Source organism: Pseudopipra pipra, chromosome 2 (genome assembly GCF_036250125.1).
Source record: "Pseudopipra pipra isolate bDixPip1 chromosome 2, bDixPip1.hap1, whole genome shotgun sequence".
NCBI lineage: Eukaryota > Metazoa > Chordata > Aves > Passeriformes > Pipridae > Pseudopipra > Pseudopipra pipra.
This window is the reverse complement of record NC_087550.1, coordinates 34882192-34905624: the sequence shown is the minus strand read 5'-3', so window position 1 is coordinate 34905624 and position 23433 is coordinate 34882192. Positions and strand designations below refer to the sequence as shown.

At 40.6% G+C, this 23433-nt stretch overlaps 2 protein-coding genes across 4 annotated transcripts; both read left to right on the top strand.

The window, feature by feature from the left end:
• Positions 1-957: 957 nt before the first annotated feature.
• LOC135409442 (uncharacterized) lies at positions 958-3907 on the top strand. Its single transcript, XM_064644993.1, has one exon. It carries the CDS (start codon positions 1004-1006, stop codon positions 1433-1435), a length of 432 nt encoding a protein of 143 aa, XP_064501063.1. The 5' UTR covers positions 958-1003; the 3' UTR covers positions 1436-3907.
• Positions 1405-22970, top strand: PCF11 (PCF11 cleavage and polyadenylation factor subunit). 3 transcript variants are annotated; one of them, XM_064644937.1, is made up of 17 exons: positions 1406-1819; positions 6524-6649; positions 8917-9105; positions 9479-9670; positions 10835-11943; positions 12205-12394; positions 12470-13103; positions 13191-13796; positions 13878-14668; positions 16028-16115; positions 16775-16894; positions 17459-17567; positions 18744-18927; positions 19343-19498; positions 20574-20666; positions 21226-21261; positions 21852-22970. In XM_064644937.1, exons 1-17 carry the CDS (start codon positions 1631-1633, stop codon positions 22059-22061), a joined length of 5022 nt encoding a protein of 1673 aa, XP_064501007.1. In that variant the 5' UTR covers positions 1406-1630; the 3' UTR covers positions 22062-22970. The 3 variants fall into 3 exon arrangements, with proteins under 3 accessions (XP_064501006.1, XP_064501007.1, XP_064501005.1); XM_064644936.1 differs by having other exon boundaries at positions 1405-1819; positions 13191-14668; positions 17462-17567; XM_064644935.1 differs by having other exon boundaries at positions 13191-14668.
• The last annotated feature ends 463 nt before the right edge of the window (positions 22971-23433 follow it).

Genomic DNA, 23433 nt, shown 5'->3' with positions numbered 1-23433 from the left:
CTTATCTTGTGGTGACACACTGTAAAGGTGGTGTGTTCAAAGTACAGTGTTTCAAGGCTTACAGGAACAAACATGAATATGCAATTCAACAGGCAAATAAAAGCTGTTTTTGCATTTCATGTCACCTCCTTCCCTGTTTCTCAGAAAGGGGATACAAACATGAAGACAGAAACTAAAATATATTTGCAGCTGGATAAAACGACAAACAGCAGCTTTTACCAGAAGCTGGTCAGGTTTTCGGTTTTGCTATCTTTCCACTATATTTGCAGAATATATATGTATATCCACATATATATGTAATTTACACTTTAACATAATCTCATCATGTGTTTTTTCAGTGTATTTTAATGAAGCATTCACCCACTGCCTGCTTTCAAATGCTGACAGTTCCCCACAGTCACTAAGGAATATGCAACGGGGGGAGGAAGGAATGGCTATACCTGAAAACGCTTTGCAAGCAAGTTCACTTAAAAGAGATACCTTTGGGCAAATCTCATGACTAAGGAAGAGCAAGTTTTGTTACTTTTCTCTCTAGTTCTCCCCTATTAGTAGCTCACTCCTGTGGCTCCTGGCTCTGTTTAGGCCTCGAAACACTGGTGCGAGGGGGGACTACTTAAAAGGTGGAAGACAGAAAGGGCATCAGAAAAACAGGGAGGGCCGGGACGCTTGCTGAGGCGGACGGATTACAGAAACAGAATAGTTCGGGTTGGAAAAGACCTCCGGAGACCATCTAGTCCAACACCTCTGCCAAGGCAGGGTCACCTAGAGCAGGTGACACAGAAAGTGTCCAGGTGGCTTTGGAATGTCTCCAGAGAGGGAGACTCCACGACCTCCACGGGCAGCCCAATGCTCTACCACCCTCAACGTGAAAAAGTTCCTCCTCACGTCGAGATGAAACTCGTTGTGTTTTAGTTCACAGCCACTACTCCTAGTCCTGTCACTTCCCATCCAATAAACAAAACCTACTGTCCCTGGAAGCGGCCGCTTCGGCGAGGACAGCGTTATGGAGGCTGAGCCATCGGCGGGCGGGGCCGTGCTGGCCAGGGAGGCGGGACTGCGCCGGGAGCACCAAGCAGCGCTGAGGGCGGCACAGGAAGGCGGGAGGAAGAGGCAGGGCGGGACGGGAGCGGCGGGACGGGAGCGGCGGGGCCGAGACACGCCGCCAATGGCGAGTCGGGACGCGAGTGCGAGAGCGGGACCTGAGCGCAGGAGCTCGTCAGTGGGGAGGAAGGGCGGTGCCAGCCAATCGGAGACCGCTGTGCTGACGGGCGAGCCAATGGCGAGCCGCGCAGGCGGGGCGCTAGCCAATCAGGGCGCGACCGGCGAACAAAAGGGGCCCTCCAAGGCCCTGGCCCCTCTCCCGAGCACAATTTCACATGACGCAACGGCTGCGGGAAGCGGTTCGCGAGCCGTGCCCGCCGCCGCCATTTTGTGAGCGCCGAGACTGAGCCGGCGGCGGCCGGAGGAGCGGCGGCACCAGCAGCGCAGCCAGCGGGAGTCGCGGCGCGGAGGATGCGGTAGAGGAGCCCAGCGGCGGCAGCGGCGGGGGGGCGGCATCGGCATCGCTCGGCGGCGGGGAATCGCGGGGAGGGGGCTGTCGGTCGGTGGGTCGGGTCCTGGTCCGAGCAGCATGTCGGCCCCGGAGAGCAGCGCTGGCAGCAGCGAGGCCCGGGAGGACGCGTGCCGCGACTACCAGTCGTCGCTGGAGGACCTGACGTTCAACAGCAAGCCGCACATCAACATGCTGACCATCCTGGCCGAGGAGAACGTGCCCTTCGCCAAGGACATCGTCTCCCTGATCGAGGCGCAAATCGCCAAGGTTTTTATATTCCACCGACTACTACTCCTACCTATACTGCTGGGGGGACCGGCCGGGGCAGCGGGATAGGGCGGCCTAGGGGAGGTCAGCGGCAGAGGGGGGCGAGGAGGACAGGGGGACACAGCGGAGCCAGGGGTGGGCAAGAGGGCCCGAGGGCCGGGAAATGGAGCGAGAGAGAAAGGGAGAAGCTCGGTCGGAGGCCGGGCGGGGTGAGGAGGCCGGCGACGGGGTGGATATGGCTGGGCTGGGGCGGCGAGGGGGGCTCAGAAGGTAGTGCCGGGGAGGGTCCTGGTAGTGAGGGGGCGAGTAGGGAGAGGATTTGGACAGAGCTGGAGGGTGTCGGGGGCTCCGATGGGTCCAGGAGGCAGGGGTCGCCGTGGGGGGAGCAGGCGGAAGAGGGAAGCCTCTCCCAGCTGGGATCAGGGTGTACGGGGCGAGGCGGCGGGGAGCGGGGAGGGCTCCTTATTCCATCGCTAAACTTAAGGCTGCTGCTTCTACTGCCCCATTGCATAGGGAGCAGGGGACTCGAGGGAGGGGAGCAGCCCCCACACCACCCTTTGGGATTAGGGAAGGGTTTGGGACTCATCCTAGGAGAAGCTGCGAGATGAGGGGAGCGTGGCTCGCGGTGCGAGCCCCGTGTAAATAGCAGGCACAACATGGCGGCCCAGCAGTGACTGGGCAGCTGCACCTCCGCGCCCTTGGAGCTGGGTTTTCCCCCTATATGGAGTCAGGATTCGGTGTCCGAATCTGGTGTCTAAACCCTTGGATTTAGGCGATTTGGACAGTAGGTGAATGTTGCAATCATTAGAGAGGGCCTGAGTCGGGAGGTCTCGTGGAGGGTTGGGTTTTTCTTGGGGGGTAGTTTAAAGGGAAATAATATTAAGTTTATAGAACGCAAATTGTCCGTTTCTGAAGGGCTAAATATAGTGACTTTTAAGTATCAGTTAAGGCCATTTACCCAGTGTGGTCCCTGTGAGAGATTAATTGGGGGGTGGGGGGCATCGTTATCGTATAGAAAAGTTTGTGGGCCATCTTCTCCGGATAGAGAGGTGGTGGTGGGGTTGTTTTGCTCTGACTGATTAGAGAAAATTCTGAGGGCTTGGGATAATCTCTTTGGCTTTCAGATGATATGTGCCCCGAGTAACGCTAGTGTTGTGTGCATATTTAATATATTTTGGCTAGAGAAGTTTATTGGTTAAGGATGGGGAAGAAGAAATTGTCCCTGACTGTAGAAACTGCAGCAGCCTGTAGGATCCTAACATGGCGTCTGAAAGGCACATGATATAAAAAGGGAAAGAGGAGGCTCCCTCTGAGCCCAGCCCAGGCAGTTGCTGACATCAGTCAGCCACTACACATGGATAGGGGTTTTGCAGCACCTTTCTAATGAGCATTTTGTAAGAAAAGGGTTCTTCTTTCAATCCCCCATGGTGCCAGTCACCCCTCCCTCGTTGTTTCCCTTGCTCCCTCTGATCTCAGGTGTTAAAAGGCTTTTTTCCTTTGGCTTTAAATCGTGGTTTATAATGGTGAGAATTGTACTACCTAATGATGGGGGAGGGAAGGATCTCCTAAGTTACTTAATCTATCTTTCTGTCAATGCAGGATGTCTTTTTAGTATGCCACAGACCTCTTCCAGTCTAGTTTTAAATGCTGCCAGTGGCTGAGTTTTGCCATTCCTTGGGGAGGTGACCTCATAATCTAATAGCTCTCACCATTATATCTCCTAAAGGGCAGTGGATGTGTATAAAATGATTTGTGGTGAATAACAATGCTGTCATTTTTTTTTTTTTTTTTATTTCTGGGTGATTTAGAACCTGCCCTGAAGTGTGGGGTTTTTTTAAAAAGATGTCTTAAAACCTGTATCAATGGTTAGTTTTGCCTAGTTACTGTTTGTGACTGTAGCTTATTCAAGGCAAGTTTTTAGTTGTTTCTGGGAAAGTGATCTCCTTTACTAAGCCACTTTTTAAAAAGTGTTGCCTGGAGACAGTTTGTTTAGTGTAAAACTTGAGTGGTCTGCTTTACAATTAAATAAATGGTTCTGAAATGTGTGACTGGTATTATAAAATTTGTAAATAAAAAGTGTGAAATATGTATTTGTCTTTTTATTTACCACTGTATAGTGCAGAATTTGTTTCCAAGACCCATTTTGTATACAAAGTTGGTTTTTTTTTTTAAACAAATTTTTGCACAAGCTTGTGACTCGGGGTTCAATTGCCAGATATTATTTTAAACTTGAAATCTTTTAGGAAACTAATAAAAAAGAGCCACACATTTCCAACAATAGCTTTCCTACGTTATTTGAAGGGACAGTGGGAGTTTTATAATGAAGTCTTTAATATTATGCTGATGAGCTCAGAGTTAGTGTTCTTCTGTGTTCTGGTGATTATGCGGCACCTCCCTGCCTTTTGATTAGTGTCCTGTGGGATCTGTCTTGTTAGAGGGTATTGCATAGACCTCCTGAAAACAAAATGCTTTCCAGTCTGGGATTCCCTTTTGTAGCTGTTGAAATACATGCTAGATACCTTGACATAATAAACATTTCCAGAAGAGAAGACTTAAATATTCCAACCATATTTAAGTCACAGTTCTTATGATGTTGACGCCTGAATAGCTTACATTTGAAGCAGGGGACACTGCTAAGCTTTTAAATCTGCGCCATAGTTTGAAGTAGGCTTCCTTAGTAGATTATGATGCTTCCGTGTATAATTGCTTTTAACTGTCTGAAGTAGGATGAAAGGGGCAGTTAAACTTTTTTATAGTGCTTTTGCTACTAATGGTTCCCCAGCATCTCAAACTTGAAGCTTAGCTGAGTACTATGAGCTACTCCCATACATGGGTGAAATGGAAGAATATAAAATACCGTGTGAGTAGCCATCAGGCATAGGTACTTCTGAAACAGCTCTTTGTGTCTCTAACATAGCTGACTAAAAGTCAGAAATGGTTCGCTGTCATTTTTTCATAAAGGAAGGCATTCGGAACTGAAGTAGTGTTTTTAATGTGCCATTGTGCGGACTACTTCAAAGAAGAAACCAGTGTTCCACAGACATTTAAAATAGCTCCAGACCCACAGTCTTTGATTTCTGAGACTAGAGCAATGCCTTTTTTCTAACACTTGCATATTAGATTGTTTACAGATCAGTATTATGTCATAATGTAAGATTGGCTTTCAATGTGCTGCACTTAATTTTACCTAACTTTGCTGATTTTTCTGTTGTTATATGTATGAAAGGCACCACCTGCCTCTTTCTACCTTTTTTCCGATCTGCTCAAAGGCAGTGCGCCCCCTCTGTCCCCCAATTAACAAGGAGTTCTGCCCTCTTCAATAATAAGTTTCAGGTTATGGTAAATTAATACACCTCTGAGAGTGAGGAAACACTGTGATTTGCCCATGTAAAACCTTGTTGAGTGGGTACCCTTCTGTGAACCACCTCAAAAGGGAAGGAATTAAATCTAAAATAGTGCTCTTCTACACAATTGTCTGGATAATGGGGCTGCAGAGTAAGGTGCTGTTAATTAACCTAGTAGCCTATCCTGTTTAAAATGAGCAGTATGTGAAGCTGTTCTGGTTTTATCCTTACTGGATGGTGAATGGGACTTAGAATATTACAAGTGGATGCTCTTCTAAGGGGATCATGGTCAACACACACAGCTTGTGTTGTCGTCCATGTTGTCCTCTTCAGCAAGCCTGCGTACTTACTGATGTTTTCTGGAACTTTGCTGTGCCTTCTGCATTGTGAAAGCCACTGGTAGGCATTAAAATCACTTTATTGGTCCAGTAGTGCTTTCTGTACATTAGAAGTGGCTGTAGCAGTCCAGGGTCACCACACTTCTATCGCACAAACTTGCTTTGAGTTTTGAAAAAGGATTTAAAAAAACCCCAGCCAAACCCCAGCAACAAAAACTGAGCCTCCTCTTGTAACAAAGATGTGTCCAGAGTTTGAAGACTCCCGTCTGTGGAAATGGTGATTGCAGTTCCAGAGCTAGTCTGTGCACTTACCTGGTCGACTACATGATAGAATTTTTCCTGGATTTTGAACTCTGTTCTGACTGCATCTTTGCATGCATTCTGGAAATCTGAACCGTCACCACCTGCAAGTGCCGAGAGAGAATGGGACTCCTTGCTCTGTCCATTTGGATTACAGTGAAATAGTTGCAACCTATTCTGCGTGTAGCTTAAGAAAAGGCTGTGATGCTCTACGTATACTCTACAGCTACAAAAGTTCACTAATTTGGGCTATTTGCCGGAAGTCTAATTTGTGTTCTTTGAAATCCAGAAAAACACATCCAGGAGGTTTTAATTATAAACAATTTTTTAGAAGTTCCTTGAAGTGCTAACGGTGGTTTCCTGCTTAGTTACTTTCTCAAGTGGAAGGTTACACTCGGTACAGTAGTGGCAATACTGTCTTGGGGGCTGCTTTTTTCCTCTATTTTTTTTCCTTTTTCCAAGGCTTTGTCATGCAAACAAAATAACCTAAGGTGTTCCTTTTTTTTTTTTGTAATTGACCCACTGCATTATACTTTGAACTGAGTGTCCCTTTTTCAGATTAAATTTTTGTATAAACAAAAAATCCCACCAAATCCCTTGGTGTTTATAGTGGCAACCAGAAAGAGAGGTGTGTATTTCTGGGATTGGTAATCCCTTTATTTGAAAAGGTTAAAATATGTTTTTGTTGTACTAAACTTCTCAGTTTCTTCTTATTACTCCAGGCTCCTGCGTCAGAGAAGCTCCCCGTTATGTACCTAATGGATTCCATTGTCAAGAATGTGGGAAGAGAGTATCTCACTGCATTTACTAAAAACCTAGTTGCAACATTTATTTGTGTATTTGAAAAGGTATATACATTTTCAGAAAAGTACTGTATTATAAGCAAAGCTTGTTCCTGGTAAAATAAATACATGCTTTCAGGTTTGGGTTTTCTTGGGTGGTAAACTAAATTGGATTGGTTTTTATAAATCTCAGTACTGTATACTATGAATGCTTCTTTTTGCTGTCAAGCATGTAAATTACACGTTAGCTGAAAGATGCAAAGTATTACTTAATTTGGTTTATAAACATCTGTAATTTTCCTATCCAGGCAAGATTTTACTAGCAGTATTTTGGTTATCGATTGCTTACCTGGATGGACTTTTTGTAATGTATAGACCAATTAGTTATGAGTTGTTGGTTTATTTTTAAGATAGTTAATAGTCATTATGCCAGGAATAGACTGAGAATCAGTTTGTTGTGGATTTCTCAAAGCTTCTCTCTCCTATGCTTAGATTTGTGTGATTTACATAATTCACATTGTGCAGGATGAGCGCTTAAACTGAAGTAGTACTGACACCTGGTTCTTATTCATCTGAAAAAAATGCTGGGAGTGTGGGGGGGAAAGGGTCTTAGAATGCATGACTATATTATATTATAAATAGGTGTTTTAATTTCATTCAACACTGAAAGCTGCTGCCGTATCTTTTAATTTTGGCTCTTAATCTTTAAACCCAGTGAAGTAATTGTGCGTATTCCTCTGTGAGAAACTCAAATCATAAGTCCAGTTTTTGAAAGGCTGGACTTGGATGGGTTTAAGTTGGATCAGAAAAGAAGGGTTGACTTCTGTGGTTTCTTGTACATTATAAGAAAGTGGCATCTCGTATGAGTGAGATGAATGGAGCTTTTGCATATTTATCGTTACATATCAGCAAGGATCTGAGATCCCAGTATGCTTTATATATGATTTTCAGATATAAAGTGCATGATAAAGTAAGGAATAGATTGTTGTCATGACTGTAGAAGACATATAAACTCCTTTGTTTAGAGTAGATAGGTAGATATACTTGTTTTTTCAGTTAAATTGTAAATGCTCTTATCCTGAGTTGCGTTTAATGTTGCAGCTGAGTGATGCCCTGGATCATAACTAATCTTCAGAGTTTTATATGTTAACACTATTAAGCTAACTAGAGCTATTTAATGTGTACTAAATGAATGTGTAAAGTGGCAGTCATTTCTAATAGCTTAGTTGTTCGTGTTAAAAGGTGTAAGTAGAATTCCAGCACAGATATTTTTAGAAATTTCGTTTTATCAGTAAATGGTCACTAAGGTATCTTTAGACACTTGATGAGGTCAGAAACTTTGTGCTCAGTCATTTCTGCACCTTTTTGCAGTGAACTTTGTACTCTTATTGAAAACTGTATACAGGCATACTTCAATTGCAAAGTATTAATTATTTTTATTGAAGTTCCTGCTCTTCCCCAGAAGAATCTCCAAACTTTCCAGACTATTCTACGTCTTGCTGTAACATCTTAAGAATAAAACTTCAGCAAAAATCACCTACATTGGCAATACTTAAATGATTGAATTGGGATTTTGACATTAGGACAGCTGCTTGTATTTTGTCCTCTAATGTTTTTCATTTATTGTTTATTGAACTACTCAAGTTATGAGATTAACTAAATTTTGCTTTACTGTAAATTTGTCAATTAGCTGTCATGAGATAATCCAAACCTAGTTGTTTGTGAAGAGATAAATGGGCCTCTGGTCCTACAAGTATGCTTCGTCTGTGACTCACAGATGGGTCTAATTTTGCAGTCGAACAGAAATAATAATTAACTTCATTTGAGCTAATACCCCTTTTATTGCATTTATTAAAAAAAATCCTTCAGTGACTAAACAGCTGAGTAAAACACCTTTTCTCTTCAGAGTTTGTTTTTTCTTGATTTGTTTGTCATTGTCATACTCCATTCAGCACAAACACTTGAATAATGTAATGTCTCAAAAGGCTATTGCCCTTCAATATTTTTGTTACTGTATTTTTTTTCCACAGAAATTGGGCCAGTAAAATGAGAATTTTGCTAATGGAAAAGAAAATTCTCAGAGAATGGTAATACAATAAAACCTTCAAATGGCCTTGAAACAACAATTCCACATTTGAGCGTCTGTTACTGATCCCATTGGTAGAGATGTATGATCTGCACTGATTATAAATTTTGTGTAGCAAGTTCAATATGTTAAAATGGCAAACTGTTGATAGAAATAGGAAATTAATGAAATCTTAAGTTCTACAGAAAAGTTAAAGAAATTGTTCTATATTAACTTAACAAGCCATAGAATTGTTTTATTGTTTTAGGTGGATGAAAATACTAGGAAAAGTTTATTTAAATTACGCTCCACATGGGATGATATTTTTCCTTTGAAGAAACTATATGCACTTGATGTCAGAGTCAACTCATTAGATCCTGCCTGGCCAATTAAACCTCTGCCCCCAAATGTGAATACTTCTAGCATCCATGTGAATCCTAAGTTTTTAAATAAATCGGTAAGTTTTTCTGCCTGCTGTAAGAACAGATGGTAATACATGTGGTTTTCATTGTTTGTATACTGCTTTTTGACAGTTTAGTATATTAAGAATTAAGTGTCTGGCCTTTGTAGACAGGTAAGAGAAATTTATGAATTCAGAATATTTGAAGGGTTTATTTTTTGTATTTCAAAATTGTATTCTAGGTTTTGGAACATTAGTGAATTTATGTTAAATGATGTACACCTGTCACAGCAGGCAAATTGTCGTGGGGCAAAAAAACGCGAATTATAACTGCTATACAAACTAAGTCCCAGATCATAACACTGAAAGAAGATGGGTTTAGTTGATTCCATCAGGGTTTTAAATGTAACTTTTTAAATTCTGTTTTTAGCCAGAGGAATCTACTGCACCTACCTCTGCTGTCACTTCTGGTGCCTCTACTCCTCCAGCTGTTCCTGAAATACAAAAGAATTTGACACAGGAGCAACTGATCAGGCAGCAATTGCTTGCAAAGCAAAAGCAGTTGTTAGAACTTCAGCAAAAAAAACTAGAGCTGGAGCTGGAACAGACTAAAGCACAGTTGGTGAGTAGGATAGTTGAAACTTTCATAGTTGGGTCTCAGTTTCTTTTGAACAGTACTTGGCTGTACTGTTAAGTACAGCATATTGTTTTTTCTTCATATTAGGCAAGTGTGGCTGTTATGGGACTACTAAGAGCAGTGCAGGGGAATCTGGGGTTCCTGAACTGTTTTTGTTTCCTAAAACCCTTAAAAGTTACAGGTAAAAAAAAAAAAAGTGAAATTCCTCTTGTTTTATTTTTAACTTCTCTTCAAAATGATGACTGTGGTCCTCATCTTCCACCTCTTCTTGTGTCTCACAGCAAGCCTGGCTTTCTCAAATATATTTATTCTTAAAGAACAAGAGAGCCTGTTGTAAATAAAGTCAGTTTCCTCACTAGGTCAGGTTGGTTTGATGCTGCCGTATAGAGACAGTGGTTAAAGACGTCTTGTTTTACATTCTTAGTTGAAAGTCTTGCTATGTTGACAGTTGACAATACCAAAATAAAGCATGTTTGAAGTGTAGAAGTCTGAAAATAGGGATACTTGGCAGCTGAGTTGCCTAGAGCATGTGGTTTATATGGAAAAGCCAATGCTGTAATTAGAATGCGTGCCTAAGTTACATATTTTGCAATATTGATTTTGTAGTACTGATCTTGCATTATATTTGAATTTGATCTTTTGTAATGATACTGCATTATTTTAATGTTTTAATGTTTTCTCTTTGACGCGATATCTTCACTCATGACCAGTGACAGGACTCAAGGAAATGGCATGAAGCTAACTTAGGGGAGTTTTAAGTTAGATATCGGGAACAGGTTTTTCACCAAAGGGTGCCTGAGCACTGGAACAGGCTCCACAGGGAAGTGGTCACAGCACCAAGCCTGTCTGAGTTCGAGAAGCGTTTGGACAACACTGAGGCACGTGGTGTGATTCTTGGGGTTTCCTTTGCAGGGCCGGGAGCTGGATCCTGATGAGACCCTTTCAACTTGGCATATTCTATGACTGTGATTTAATGTAGAATAATAATGATCCATTAATTAGCAGTTAATGGGTCATTTTCAGTTAAATGGCTGGATCTCATAACTTTCAAGACATTGCTATTGCAGTTTTGTATTTGAGGCAGAATATGAGCACCTCTGGGTAGGAGTTGTGGCATGCATATTAATGATGGATTTTTTCCAATTTCAGGCTGTATCTCTTAGTGTTCAGCAGGGATCATCTACTATAGCTTCAGTTCCAGCACCTTCCAAGCAACATATGTCTCCCACACCTCATATGACAGTTAAACCGCCTCATCAGACTGCTGTGCAATCTGAAAAAAACAAACCATCCCCAAGTCCTCCACTTCATGATGTTAAAATAGTAAACAGGGATCCTCGACTTAATAGGATGGGTCAACATTCTTCACATACTAAAGATCAGTCTCATAGGAAAGAATTTTCACCGAATGTGACCAGCCAGTCTGATACCAAGGCAAACAAAACAACACAGGGTGAAAAACAGAACTCTACAAAGTCAGAAAAATCGAGAGCAAGTGAAAAAACACAGAAGAAAGAACTTGACCAGTCTAAAGCAAAATCTAAGTCACCATCCCCTTTGAAAAATAAGCTACCTGATACTAAAGACAGTAAAAGCCAGGAATGTGAAAGCGGTAAAGTGTCTGACATTAGTAAGCGGGATCCAAGACTGAAAAGGCATCTTCAAGATAAGTCAGAGGGCAAAGAGGAGGAGGTCAAAGAAAAGAGGAGAAGTACAGAGAAAAAGGAAAAAGAGGAGCATAAAATATGTGAACATAGACCAGTGGGGAGCAGAAATAAAGTGATTAATGGTGCAGTTCAGAAACAAGACATAACTACAGAGGAGTCAGAAAAACAGGGTGGAAAACAGGGAAGATCAAGTAGTAGAAAACGGTCACGATCACGCTCCCCTAAGGCACGGTCACCATCTACACATTCTCCAAAAAGAAGAGAGAGGAGATCACCTAAAAGAAGACTTAGGAGTTTATCTCCTACTTCATCAACTCCTAAAATTGGCAAGATACGTCAGATAGGCACTAAGCAGTCTCATGTTGAAGAAGGCGCACAAGCAGCAAGAGATGAAAGAAGTTCTAATAAGAGAAATGTTAAACAAGAGGTGCGAGATCCAAGGAGAGTGAAGAAAGCCCAAGAGGAAAGACCCCAAGAAACAGCCACCCAGCATTCTACAAAAGCTTCTCCAGATCCAAAGGAGAATGCAGAAAACTGGCAAGGATCCAAATCAGGCAAGAGGTGGAAATCTGGTTGGGAAGAAAATAAAAAGTAAGTTACTGTCTTTTAAACAACTTCTGTGTGAAGTCGGTGGAAATTCTCCCGTTGGCTTCAGTATAGTTGGCTTTGGGAGGAAGTGTTCAGATTGTTAAAATTGATAAATTTAACTTGTTTCTGCTAGTGAAATCTGGAAATGATGCATACTTAGATTCTGAGGCCATAGTGATGTTTTGCCATGATCAGTTCTAGTAGGAATGTAACAATTATGTTCTGAATAAAGACATAATCTGTATTTTGCATTCTTTCTTTCAGCTCACAGCAGAATGATGAACACCAAGCACTTGGTAAATCCCCTCACCAAAGACACAGGGAAAACTGGCCTGCTGGTAAAGGAATTTTATCACCCCGAGCACCAAAGCAGCAGCACCGTTTAAGTGTGGATGCCAATTTACAGATTCCAAAAGAATTGACATCTGCAAGCAAGAGAGAATTACTTAAGAAGGTACGTAGAAGTATTCCACGTATGGTTTTGTTTTCTTCTCTTTTTGGAAGTCTAAACTTTAACCTTATGTTACAGGCCAATGACCGCTTAACATCTGGTGAAATAACACAAGATGAGTTCCTCGTGGTAGCTCATCAGATTCGACAGCTGTTCCAATATCAGGAAGGAAAGCACAGATGTAATGTCTGGGATAGCCCTACAGAGGAAAAATGTGGTTTGAAAAAGAAACCTCTTCTATCAGATGCAGAATTAACATATTATGAACATAAAGCTAAACTAAAAAGGACACAAGTTCAGCATTCACTGTCAAGGCTTGATCTGTTGGATCCTGAAGATATTTTGGATTATCATGTACCTGATGCATTGCTTTCTGGAATAGAATGTGAGCAAGCAAAAGCCAAGCGTGGAGTACAGTTTGACAGAAAAGAACCATTTGCAGAACGATCAAGGAGACACTCTCCTGTAAGTGGCACTACGAGGCCTTTTGCTGATAACCTGTCACCACTTGAGAGTCGACGAAGACTTGAAGAACAACGTGCTACTAAAGGAGCGAGAGGTTCCGATCCTTATGACAGCTGGGCAGAATCAGATGAATTTAGAGATGCTCTCAGGCAACAGGGGAAAGGCACAACAGAGTTCCAGAAAATTGATGGGGATGCACTCTGCAGGTTTGATAATCGTGAAGAAAGACAGCTTCTTGGGCAAGCTGGTATGTGATTTTGCTTTATTTTATATTTGTTAAGTAATTGGCAACATTTTAGTGCGTGGCTATCTGACTTGTTCTGGGTTATTTTAGGTGTTCGAGAGGAACCAAGATCACCATTCAGTGAACGTTTCAAAAGAGCTAGGTATGAAGATCCAGAGAAAGCACCATTTCCAGACAGTCCAGGATCTAGATTTGGAGGTATTGAAGCAAAGCAGAGGATAAGTGCACTAATGGAAGACAGACCTCTGTTTGATGGCTCACCTAGACCAGCTGCTGCAAGGGTTGGAGTGGATGGACAAGGAAGTCCTTTTGTTGATGGTCCTGCTACTGGTTCAAGTTCCAGAATTGATGGGCCACCTGGACAGGCTGCTATGAGATTTGAAGGGCCTCTGGTGGGGGCAGGTTCATCTCAGTTTGATGGACCACTGGCAGGAGCAGGAGGAGCTGGAGCCCTAAGATTTGATGGGCCACCAGGGCAGCTGGCAGGGGCCCTGAGGTTTGAAGGACCCCCAGGACAGGTTGGTGGAGGAGGTCCACTGAGGTTTGAGGGACCTCTTGGGCCTTTGCGGTTCGAGGGGCCTGCAGGGCAGCCTGTAGGTGGTCCTAGATTTGAAGGATCTGGAGTTGGTCTGAGGTTTGAGGGTCCTCGTGGTCAGCCTTCAGGTGGTCTCAGGTTTGAGGGACCTCATGGTCAACCTATGGGGCCTCGGGGTCAGCCAGGGGGTGCTCTCAGGTTTGAGGGACCCCATGGTCAGCCCTTGGGGCCTCATGGTCAACCAGGGGGTGGCCTCAGGTTTGATGGACCACATTTGCAGCCATTGGGGCCCCATGGACAACCTGGAGGTGGCCTCAGATTTGAGGGTCCACATGGTCAGCCTATGGGGCCACATGGACCATCAGGTGGTGGGCTCAGATTTGAGGGGCCACATGGGCCCTCAGGTGGTGGGCTGAGATTGGAAGGACCACATGGTCAGCCAGGTCTAGGTCCTAGGTTGATCGATGGACCGGTGCACCAGGGAGCTGGTGGACTTCGATTTGATGGTCCTCTGGGTAGGGCCGGTCCGAGATTTGATGGCTGTCATGCAGCTGGATTTGATGGTCAGCCAGGACAGCTGTCTCTCCTACAAAGATTTGATGGAATTCATGGACAGCCTGGTCCAAGACTGGGACCTGGTCAACAGGCACAAGCAAGATTTGAAACAGCCATACCTCAAAGATTTGATGGACCTCACCAGCCAGCCTCTAGATTTGACTTGCCCCTTGGCCTTCAAGGTGCACGTTTTGAAAATGTAGCCAACCATCCTGCCTCAAGACTAGAAATGTCACCATATGGACAAGGTGGTCCATTTGTTGAACATCCTGGCCAGGGCTACAATGGACCAACTCATGGAATGCAGTTCCAGAGACCTGATATATTTGATGGTTCACCTGGACCAAATTTCAATGGGCCAGCTGGCCCAGGAGCACAGAACTTCCCACTGAGAGCAGCTGGACATTACTTCGATGAAAAAGGTCTTCAAGGTCCTCAATATGGAAATTTCAATAATATGCCAATGGGAAGTAATCAGGTAAGAATTGATTGCATTAAATAGTTTGCTTACAGAAGTACTTTTGTGTAGACAATTAGCAGTTTTTCTTCCTCTAAAAATTGGTTATTTTTCTGAAGAGCTGGCAGGCTGGAAGCCATTATCAAGGTAAAAAAGTCATTAGATAATTTAAGAAGGACATGCATTGCTATGTTTTAAGAACATTTTTTTAAGAACTAAACAAAATAATGGATGTTTGCAATCACTTCGTAGTTCAGAATATGACAGTGAAATTATCATATTTCATTTTGACATGAAAACAAAAGCAGGTAATTGGAAGCCTTTGGTGTTTTCATTAGAGTTCAATAAAAGTGAATTCTATATAAAGCATGAAAGATAATGTTACTGAATATACATGATTAATTTTTCTAAGAGGTGTGAAATCAGAATGGACCAAAATAATTCTATTGTCTTTTTGGAGCTGTTAGTACTGTTGACAAGCCAGTTTATTAAATAAATACCTGTAATTTGGGAGAATTGAGAGAGATAAAGCCATTGTTGAACATTTTTGTTCAACTTCATTGTTGTCTTTTAAAATTATCTCAGTACCAGCTTGCTTCATCAGTTCAGTTGTCTTTGCTGTTGCCTGTTGGAAGTGCTCTCTTTAAGAGGGGAAAATGATACTTTACTTTGGTGAACAGGATGTAATTTCTTTCAGTAGTGTAGAGATTTTAAAGAGCATTTTTTCATTTGGGGGATAAAAATTAAACATGAAGAGTTAATTGATTGTACAAAAGCAGGTAATGTCCTGCAGAACTCTTAATGGGGTAAAATTCTAAACAGTTCATAAGTGGAGAAAACAGACGATTAGGAAAAAAAAAACCCGAACGTTTTTATTACAAGTGTGTTATAAAAACTTTTTCTATCTAAAGTGTACTGTAGCTCATTTGCTGAAAAATCTTGCTTTCAAGATGTGTGTTTTTAGTGGATGCTGGTTCAGTTCTTAGATGAGAATTAATCATGGCATATGTTATTAGACATTTACTTGTTCCTTGAATTTCTTTGAGTTTTGGTGAAAAGGAGCAATTTAAAAGGAAATGCCATTTTTTGAAAATGTGATCGAAGGCTCAGTAAGTAGAAGAAAAGGTGTGGGGGGGGCTTGCAATGTTAGGCAAAATGAGGAGGGGTTCTGAAATTTTCCTAGTGGAAAATGAAAATGTGGGAAATATATTATGTAGTAGTTTGTTGACCTTTCAATACCAAACTGACACAGTTCACTCCTGAAGGAGTTTAATATATGTAAAATTATTGAGAAACATGTAGAAGCTAATAATAAAATGTAAAAAGTAAGGTTATAATTGCATTATTGTACAAAGAATACTTACATGTTTACTTTCACAGGTTTCTCTCATGTCTGCTCAACCAGGACCTTATGGCCAAGGTCAGCAGTATTTGCCAAATCCTGGAAGTTTTGTCCAGAATCCTGCAGGTGTGTAGCTATAATTCCTTATATTTCTTTTGGATTGTTTTGTTTGGTGGTGTCCTGCTGTGCTAGGTCTGTGCGGGCTAAGAAAAGCCTCCTCTTGGTGGCTGTAGGTGTAGCACCTTCATCTCTTAAAGGAACTTCTCTCAAACATTGAAGGCTTTTGTTAGTTTTCATTGACCATGTGGTTTTGCTATATAGTTCTGCTGGAAAAACTCCCCACATTTTTGGTCTATTTTTCTGGAAGGCACCAGTCTGCATTTGCCAGGGTGTGCAAACATTACCAGTGTATGTGTGGTTAGTAATGAAAAGCTTCTAAAACGTCATAAATGGTTAAACTAGGTGATGAAGTAGATTAATTTTGGTGAAATATTTAAGCATAAAATGAGGACAATATTGCATTTTAATAAACACTGGCCAGTAGATATCTGTGTATGGATGACCAGCTTAGACAGCACTTCAGAACAGATTATAAAGGAAGCTGTTGCAAGGGAAAAAATTAGCCAAATGCTGCACATAAAGCAAAGGGAGTTGATAAACAATTTAAAAAAAAATGGAAGAAATTATGGCAACAGGAGAATTGTGTTGTGAAATACACTGATGAAAGTGAAGTCAATTTCTGATGCTAACCTTTTGCCTCCTTGAACGTTGGTGTTTTTCCCCAGGAGCCCTTCCACATTCATATCCTGATAACCATCTGGGACAGGTTGATGTCAATGAATTGTTTGCTAAACTGCTGAAAACAGGGATCCTCAAATTATCAAAAACTGATTCCACTTCAGCACGTATGTAGATTCATTATGTTCTAACTATTCAGTTTATCCAGCTCAAGTGTAAATATGAGTATACAAAATTATATTGTGAACTTCTGTGGGGTTTTTTAAGCTGAACTTTATTTTTGGGAAGGAATTTAATACATGTGATGGAGTAAATATGTAGTATCTTGTTTAATTTGTACACTTCAGCTATATAGATCTTGTTTAATTTGTACACTTCAGCTATATAGACCAGTCAGTTTTGTCTTTGGTGCTGTGCCTTAGTAACTTGTTCTTGATTATAATCAGGTTCTTTTCAGCTTCTGAAATATTTCTGTATCTCTGAAGACTGAATTTCAGTGCCAAAGACTGAGGTGAAATACTGTTTTCCTAAATTGAAACTCTGACTTGGTTTCTTCTATGCTTTTTTAAAATAACGTTAGAAGATGACTGACTTAGCTGTTGCACACCTGTGCTTTAACATAGTCAGATTGTATTTATTAGTATTTGAATAAAAATAACTTTCTGGAGCACATAATTTTTTTCTAATGATGTACAGAAGTTTTGATAAAATAATATCTTTATACTTTCTAGAAGCGAATGAAACATCAGCCCAGCCAACTGCTGAAGAAGAAGATGATGATCAGAATGAAGATCAAAACGTTCCAGACCTCACTAACTTCATAGTTGAAGAACTTAGACAGTACGTATAGTAGAATCAGTTAACAGTAAGAATAACAACATGGCAGTATCTAGATAGTTAATCCAAGACAGTTGAAAGCTTTTAAAAGATTATCTGTTACTTTGTGATTAAGCAGACCTGCATTGTTTGATGTCAGCCTTGTAGAATTTTAAAAAAGGAAAAAGAGGGAAAATTAACATGGGAAAACTTACCTTTACATAAAGGTGCATGTTGTTACTTCAGCTTATATGTATTGAAGCCCATATCTTGGGCTGCAGCTAAAGATGTGTAACAAGGAGGTCAGGGGAGGGGGATTCTAGTCTTCTACTTTACTCTGGTAAGAGCCCACATGGAGTGCTGCATCCAGCTCTGTGGTCCCTGGATAAGGACATGGGCCTATTGTGAGCAAGCCCAGAGGAAGGCCACCAAGATGATAAGAGGGCTGGAGCACCTTTGCTATGAAGACAGGCTGAGAGAGTTGGGGTTGTTCAGCCTGGAGAAAAGAAGGCTCTGGGAAGACCTTATTGCAGCCTTCCAGTACCTAAAGGGGGCTACAAGGAAAGCTGGAGAGGGACTTTTCAAAAGGGCGTGTAGTGACAGGACAAGGGGGAATGGCCTTAAGCTGAAGGAGAACAGATTTACAGTAGATATTAGGAAGAAATTCTTTACTGAGAGGGTGGCGAGATCATGGAATAGATTGCCCAGAGAAGCAGTGGCTGCTTCATCCCTGGAAGTGCTTAAGGCTATGTTGGTTGGGGCCCTGAGCAGTCTGGTCTAGTGGAAGGTGTACATGCCCATGGCAGGGGGAACTTGGAGTTAGATGATCTTTTAGGTCCCTTCCAACCCAAACCGTTCTCTGATTCTAATTTTACCACTTTTGTGGTAGCTTGTAAAGCTGAACCAAATGCAGGCATTACTATTTATGCACCATTAGCTTAGAAAAGCTAGTAGGCATGAAACACAATACTAATGTGTTTCTCTTGAATCGTTAATAAGAGCCCATTTTTTGTTTTTTTGAATGTTTAAGTTGATGGTGCTATGAAATTCAGGAAGAATGTAGTCATATTGTGTACTCTAACCTTGCAGTAGATTCATGCTTTCTCCTTACTGTTGTAGACGAAGCAACTTACTGAGAAACTTCTTACCTTTCTCTTTTTAAAGAAATGTTAAGACCCTTTTTTATCTCTTTTTTTGTAGGCGTTATGATAGTGTTATAAATCGACTGTACACTGGAATTCAGTGTTACTCATGTGGAATGAGATTCACTACGTCACAGACAGATGTTTATGCAGATCATTTGGATTGGCATTATCGCCAGAATAGGACAGAAAAAGATGTTAGCAGAAAAATTACACACAGGAGATGGTACTACAGTTTAACAGTAAGTAATGCAGTCTTCCTGTTGATAAATTACAGGCTGCAATGTTTTACTTTGTATGTGGTGTAGGGTTGCAGCTGAAATTCACATCATCGCAGGAGTTGGCCTATGGTAAACAATCATGTCTTAGATACTTCAAGTAGTCCGCAAATGCCTGTCAGAATACAAAAGGCGGTTTTATGATGAACAATGAACAGTTTGAAGCTGTTTAGCGCACTGTTTTCATTCCACTGAGAACGGAATGGAATTCAAAGGGTAGTGGATTTTTTGGAAAAAGCTTTTTTGAAGTGTAGCATTGTCAGAAAGCGTGCACTGTGCTAATGCCGCATGTTTAGGAGCATTTCAGTTTTAACGAAATAAGATTGATTAAATATGATACTTCGAGATGTCTGAGTGTGAATGAAAACTTTTTCCTTAGGACTGGATTGAATTTGAAGAAATAGCAGATCTAGAGGAGCGTGCTAAAAGCCAGTTCTTTGAAAAAGCTCATGAAGAGGTCGTGTTGAAGACACAAGAAGCTGCGAAAGAGAAGGAGTTTCAGAGTGTCCCTGCTGGACCAGCTGGAGCGGTCGAGGTAAGTTTCAGCTTGCCTTTATCAGTTCTGATACCAAGAGTCATCTGGTTCTTCAAAGGGATGTACTGCATTCTTCTTACTGTATGTAGACTGAAATCTTGTTCTTGGGCTTTTGTGCAGCCACTCCATAGGTCATGTATTTGTGTATGTAATGGTTGCTTCTGTGGGCAGATAGTATTATAAATCACCTGTAGTTAAAAATAAATCTACACCCATTGGCATTCTGTGGTTTTGGCAAAACTGAAACAGGTAAAGAGTGTTAATTTGCTGAATGTTTCCATGGTAAGAATAAGTAGAGCAAGTGATTTTTCCTTTGATGGTCCTTCATCATTCAAATAATTACTGGATTTAGTGGGGTTTTGATACTTTACACAGAAGTTCCTTCTTTGGTAGAAGATGGGCATTAGGAGAAAGAAATACCACAATAATAAAGTAACCAGTAGAGCTTTTTGGCTCTATTTTGGTAGATGAATTGATGTACTAATCAAATACAAATGCTGTTAAAATTGCAATTCAGTTTTACATGCTGAGTCTCTAAGAAACTAGCTTTCAAGCCATAAAGGTCTTTGTTTTAATTTTAAAAGGTACGTTTTGTGCTTTGTTCTCCAAGTTGATTATTTTTCAAGAAGTACTAAAAATGTTAGTACTTCATCTAAAAGTTCTGCCTTTTTTGACCTGAGTTGCAGGTTAAGGGGAAGAGAGAAGATAATGCCGTAAATAAAATGAATTAAATCTCTGTAGTGTATTGTCTTACATGACAATAACACAGCATTAGATTGTTACAAAGTGCTTTGCAAACTTCTGGCTAAAAGGGCAAAGCTTACCTTTCTCAAGTGACAAGAGTATTCAAGGCCAGATGATGATCGTTCCTCTGTCTGCAAAACATACTCAATTTTTAATTAAGGTTTTCTCAAGTGATCTTTAAAGTGTGGAGGAAAGATTATGTTCTAATCTTAATGTATTTATCTTAATTAAAAAATAGCCTTATTTGACTCTTACTAGGTTCTTGAAGTTCACATGTTCGGTAAATTTGCAATAACTTCATTTTATCTCTGCTACTCCAATAATTTTTCAGAGCTGTGAAATTTGCCAAGAGCAATTTGAACAGTATTGGGATGAGGAAGAGGAAGAGTGGCACCTGAAGAATGCTATCAGAGTAGATGAAAAGGTAATCTGATCTTATTTACATATGATACTAATTTATAGTAAAAAAATCCAAAGAAATACAGGTAAAAAATAAAGGCAGGTCAAGTGCTCTTTTTCGTCTGAAAGATTCCCATCATAGTTTTCCTGGCTTTGAAGTACATAAATATCTCAGCCTTCAGAAGTGCCTGAAGTCCTGTTATGGGCTCACTAGTCCTGGTATTGTTGGTATGGGCTCACTAGCCTTCCCTTATCCTGCAGAGCTAAAGGAAAAATGGATGTCTTTGTGTATGGTTATAGGTATTGGTTCAGTTATTTCTGTATGCAGCTGTACACAAATAATTCCCAATACTCACCAGGCTTCTTTAATTCACAGCACTTACCAGGCAGTATGATAACTTTTTCTAAATAAACATCACAAAATCTTTTCCCAGGTATATTTAACATCATACTTGGCCTGCTCAGACGATAGTTTTTCTAGATGAATTGTGTATTAATGTGTAATTGACAGTGTTCTATTCATTACCACTGGTACTGCTATAATTTATTTTTATGTATTTAAAGATACAACAATTTTTTTTCAGATTTACCATCCATCTTGTTACGAAGATTATCAAAATGTAAGTGAATCCTTCTTCATACTTTTTGAACCATTTTGCTTTCAGTTTGTTTGCTTGATCTCTGACTTTGCAGGGAGCACAGGTGTTCAGCGTACTGCCCATTTCTCTTGCCTAAGACTTGGAGGCCTTGGGTGTGGCAAGTTTATAATACAGAATTAGCTAAGATACGTTTTTGCTTTTGAGGTACCATGACAGCTTGTATGCCACAAAGCAAAGCCATGGTTTGATGGATTTATTGTTGAGTAACATGCGTAATCTTAGGAATTTGTAAAAATCAAGTAGCTGGGTGTTGGTCTGTGTGACGTTTTTAATGCTTTGGGAATTACGGTTGCCCTGAGGGCACATAGAAGGGAACAGTTCATGGTAACGTGTTAAGCATTTCATCACTGCTTGGTGGTAACTTTTCAAAGGAATTGGAAAAAAAGCAATGCTATTCAAAATATAAATTTGGTTTTTAAGGAACTCGGTAAGGCAGAAGTTTGGCTTTTGAGTGCCTGTCCATCAACATGTTTGCATTTTGAAAAAGGGCAAAAGGGATGAAAAGCTAAAAATTGTCATTTTAATGTGCTAATGCTACTTTAACTTTGCAGACATCATCATTCGATTGCACACCATCTCCCAGCAAGACTCCTTCAGAAAATCCACTAAATATAATGTTGAACATTGTTAAACAAGAAACAGAAGAGTCCTGTGACTCACCTAAAATCAAAGAAGAACCTGATGACACCCCTCCTGTCTGTGCAGAAGAGAGCACACCCACATCTACAGATATAAAAACAGAACCTGAGGAATCTGTTTAAATAAACTGAGGTATGATTTTTTTTTTAACAGAAGAGCTGCTGTATTAATTCTGGAAGACAAATACTTTTTATATGAATAAAAATGTCCAACTGAGGCAGGGCCTCAGGTACTGTTTGGTTAATAAATACATTTTTGTATTTGAAATTTCTTACTGCCTGCACAGTTTCAGGTGTCATTGTGTGAAAGTTCTGTAGATGCGTGAAAATTTAATGGTATATGTAAAAATGTAAAAAAATTTCATTTGTTGAAATGTAAATTATAAATAAAAGATATTTTTGCTATATATGGAGTGTGATGTTTATGCACACCATCAAATGAAGAGTGTGTTTCTGTACTTTTTTCAGTTTAAAATTAATTAAAATGAATTTTTGCTTAATATTCAAAAAAATGAAAGCAAGTCTCTTCCTTCAGTTATCTGATTAGGTGGGTTATCAAGGGAAGGAGTTTCTCAGACAGACAAGCCTGGATTTTTTGTCTTTTTAAACTTATTTGAACAAACTTACATATCCAGATGTTTAAAAAAACAATTACAACGTCATCAAAATAATAATAATTTTAAAAAGTCACAAAAAGACAGTTCTGGGTAGAAGGGGACAGTTTAATAAACCAACTGGAGTGCTTGATTGTGGTGAACACAAGTGCCAACAAAAAAAATTAACAAACCAGGATGCCTGGTAGTTAAGACATTTTTAATGATTTTTTTTTCCATTAGTCAAACACATAAATTTAAGAAAGCTGAACACTTTTCTTTACGTTACAGGGGGGAATGAATGTAAGAATGCTCATTTGAAACATGGTTAACGTTTTCTTTTTTGTTGCTTATTATGACTGGACTTAGATGGTAAACCAGATATCCTGAGATGTTAATATTTCTTAAATGTTATAAATAAAATTAAGCATAGATTTGAGTGTGAGTCTCTTTCTTTCAATAATGGGTCCATTGGCTGGTACATTCGTGGGATCGTAGTTGTGTGTTTTAGGACAGTATGTATTTGTTCCATTCACTCTTCTATGTATAGTGCATATTTTTAAAGCTGCTGGGAGCAAGGCAGATGTACTAAAAGTAAGAGAGCAATGTCACAAGTCCTAGTGTGTTACTCAATTCCTAGTGTGTTACTCTTGCAGTAGGGTTACTTTGGAGTCAGAAATAACCAGCAGTGTAGGTGATGTTACTGGCTGCAAAAACTTCTTCCCGTGTTCACACCCAGGCTTCAAGCAGTTTTTAAGATGTAAATAATACTTTGACTCTGGTATTAAGGTTGTAGTTGTAGTGAGTGTGCCCTGTTCTAGATACCAGCCTTAAAAGTGCTATTCAATTAGAAATAGTCCAGAGGACAAAAGTACATGATAGATCAGGGTTATGTCAGTCCT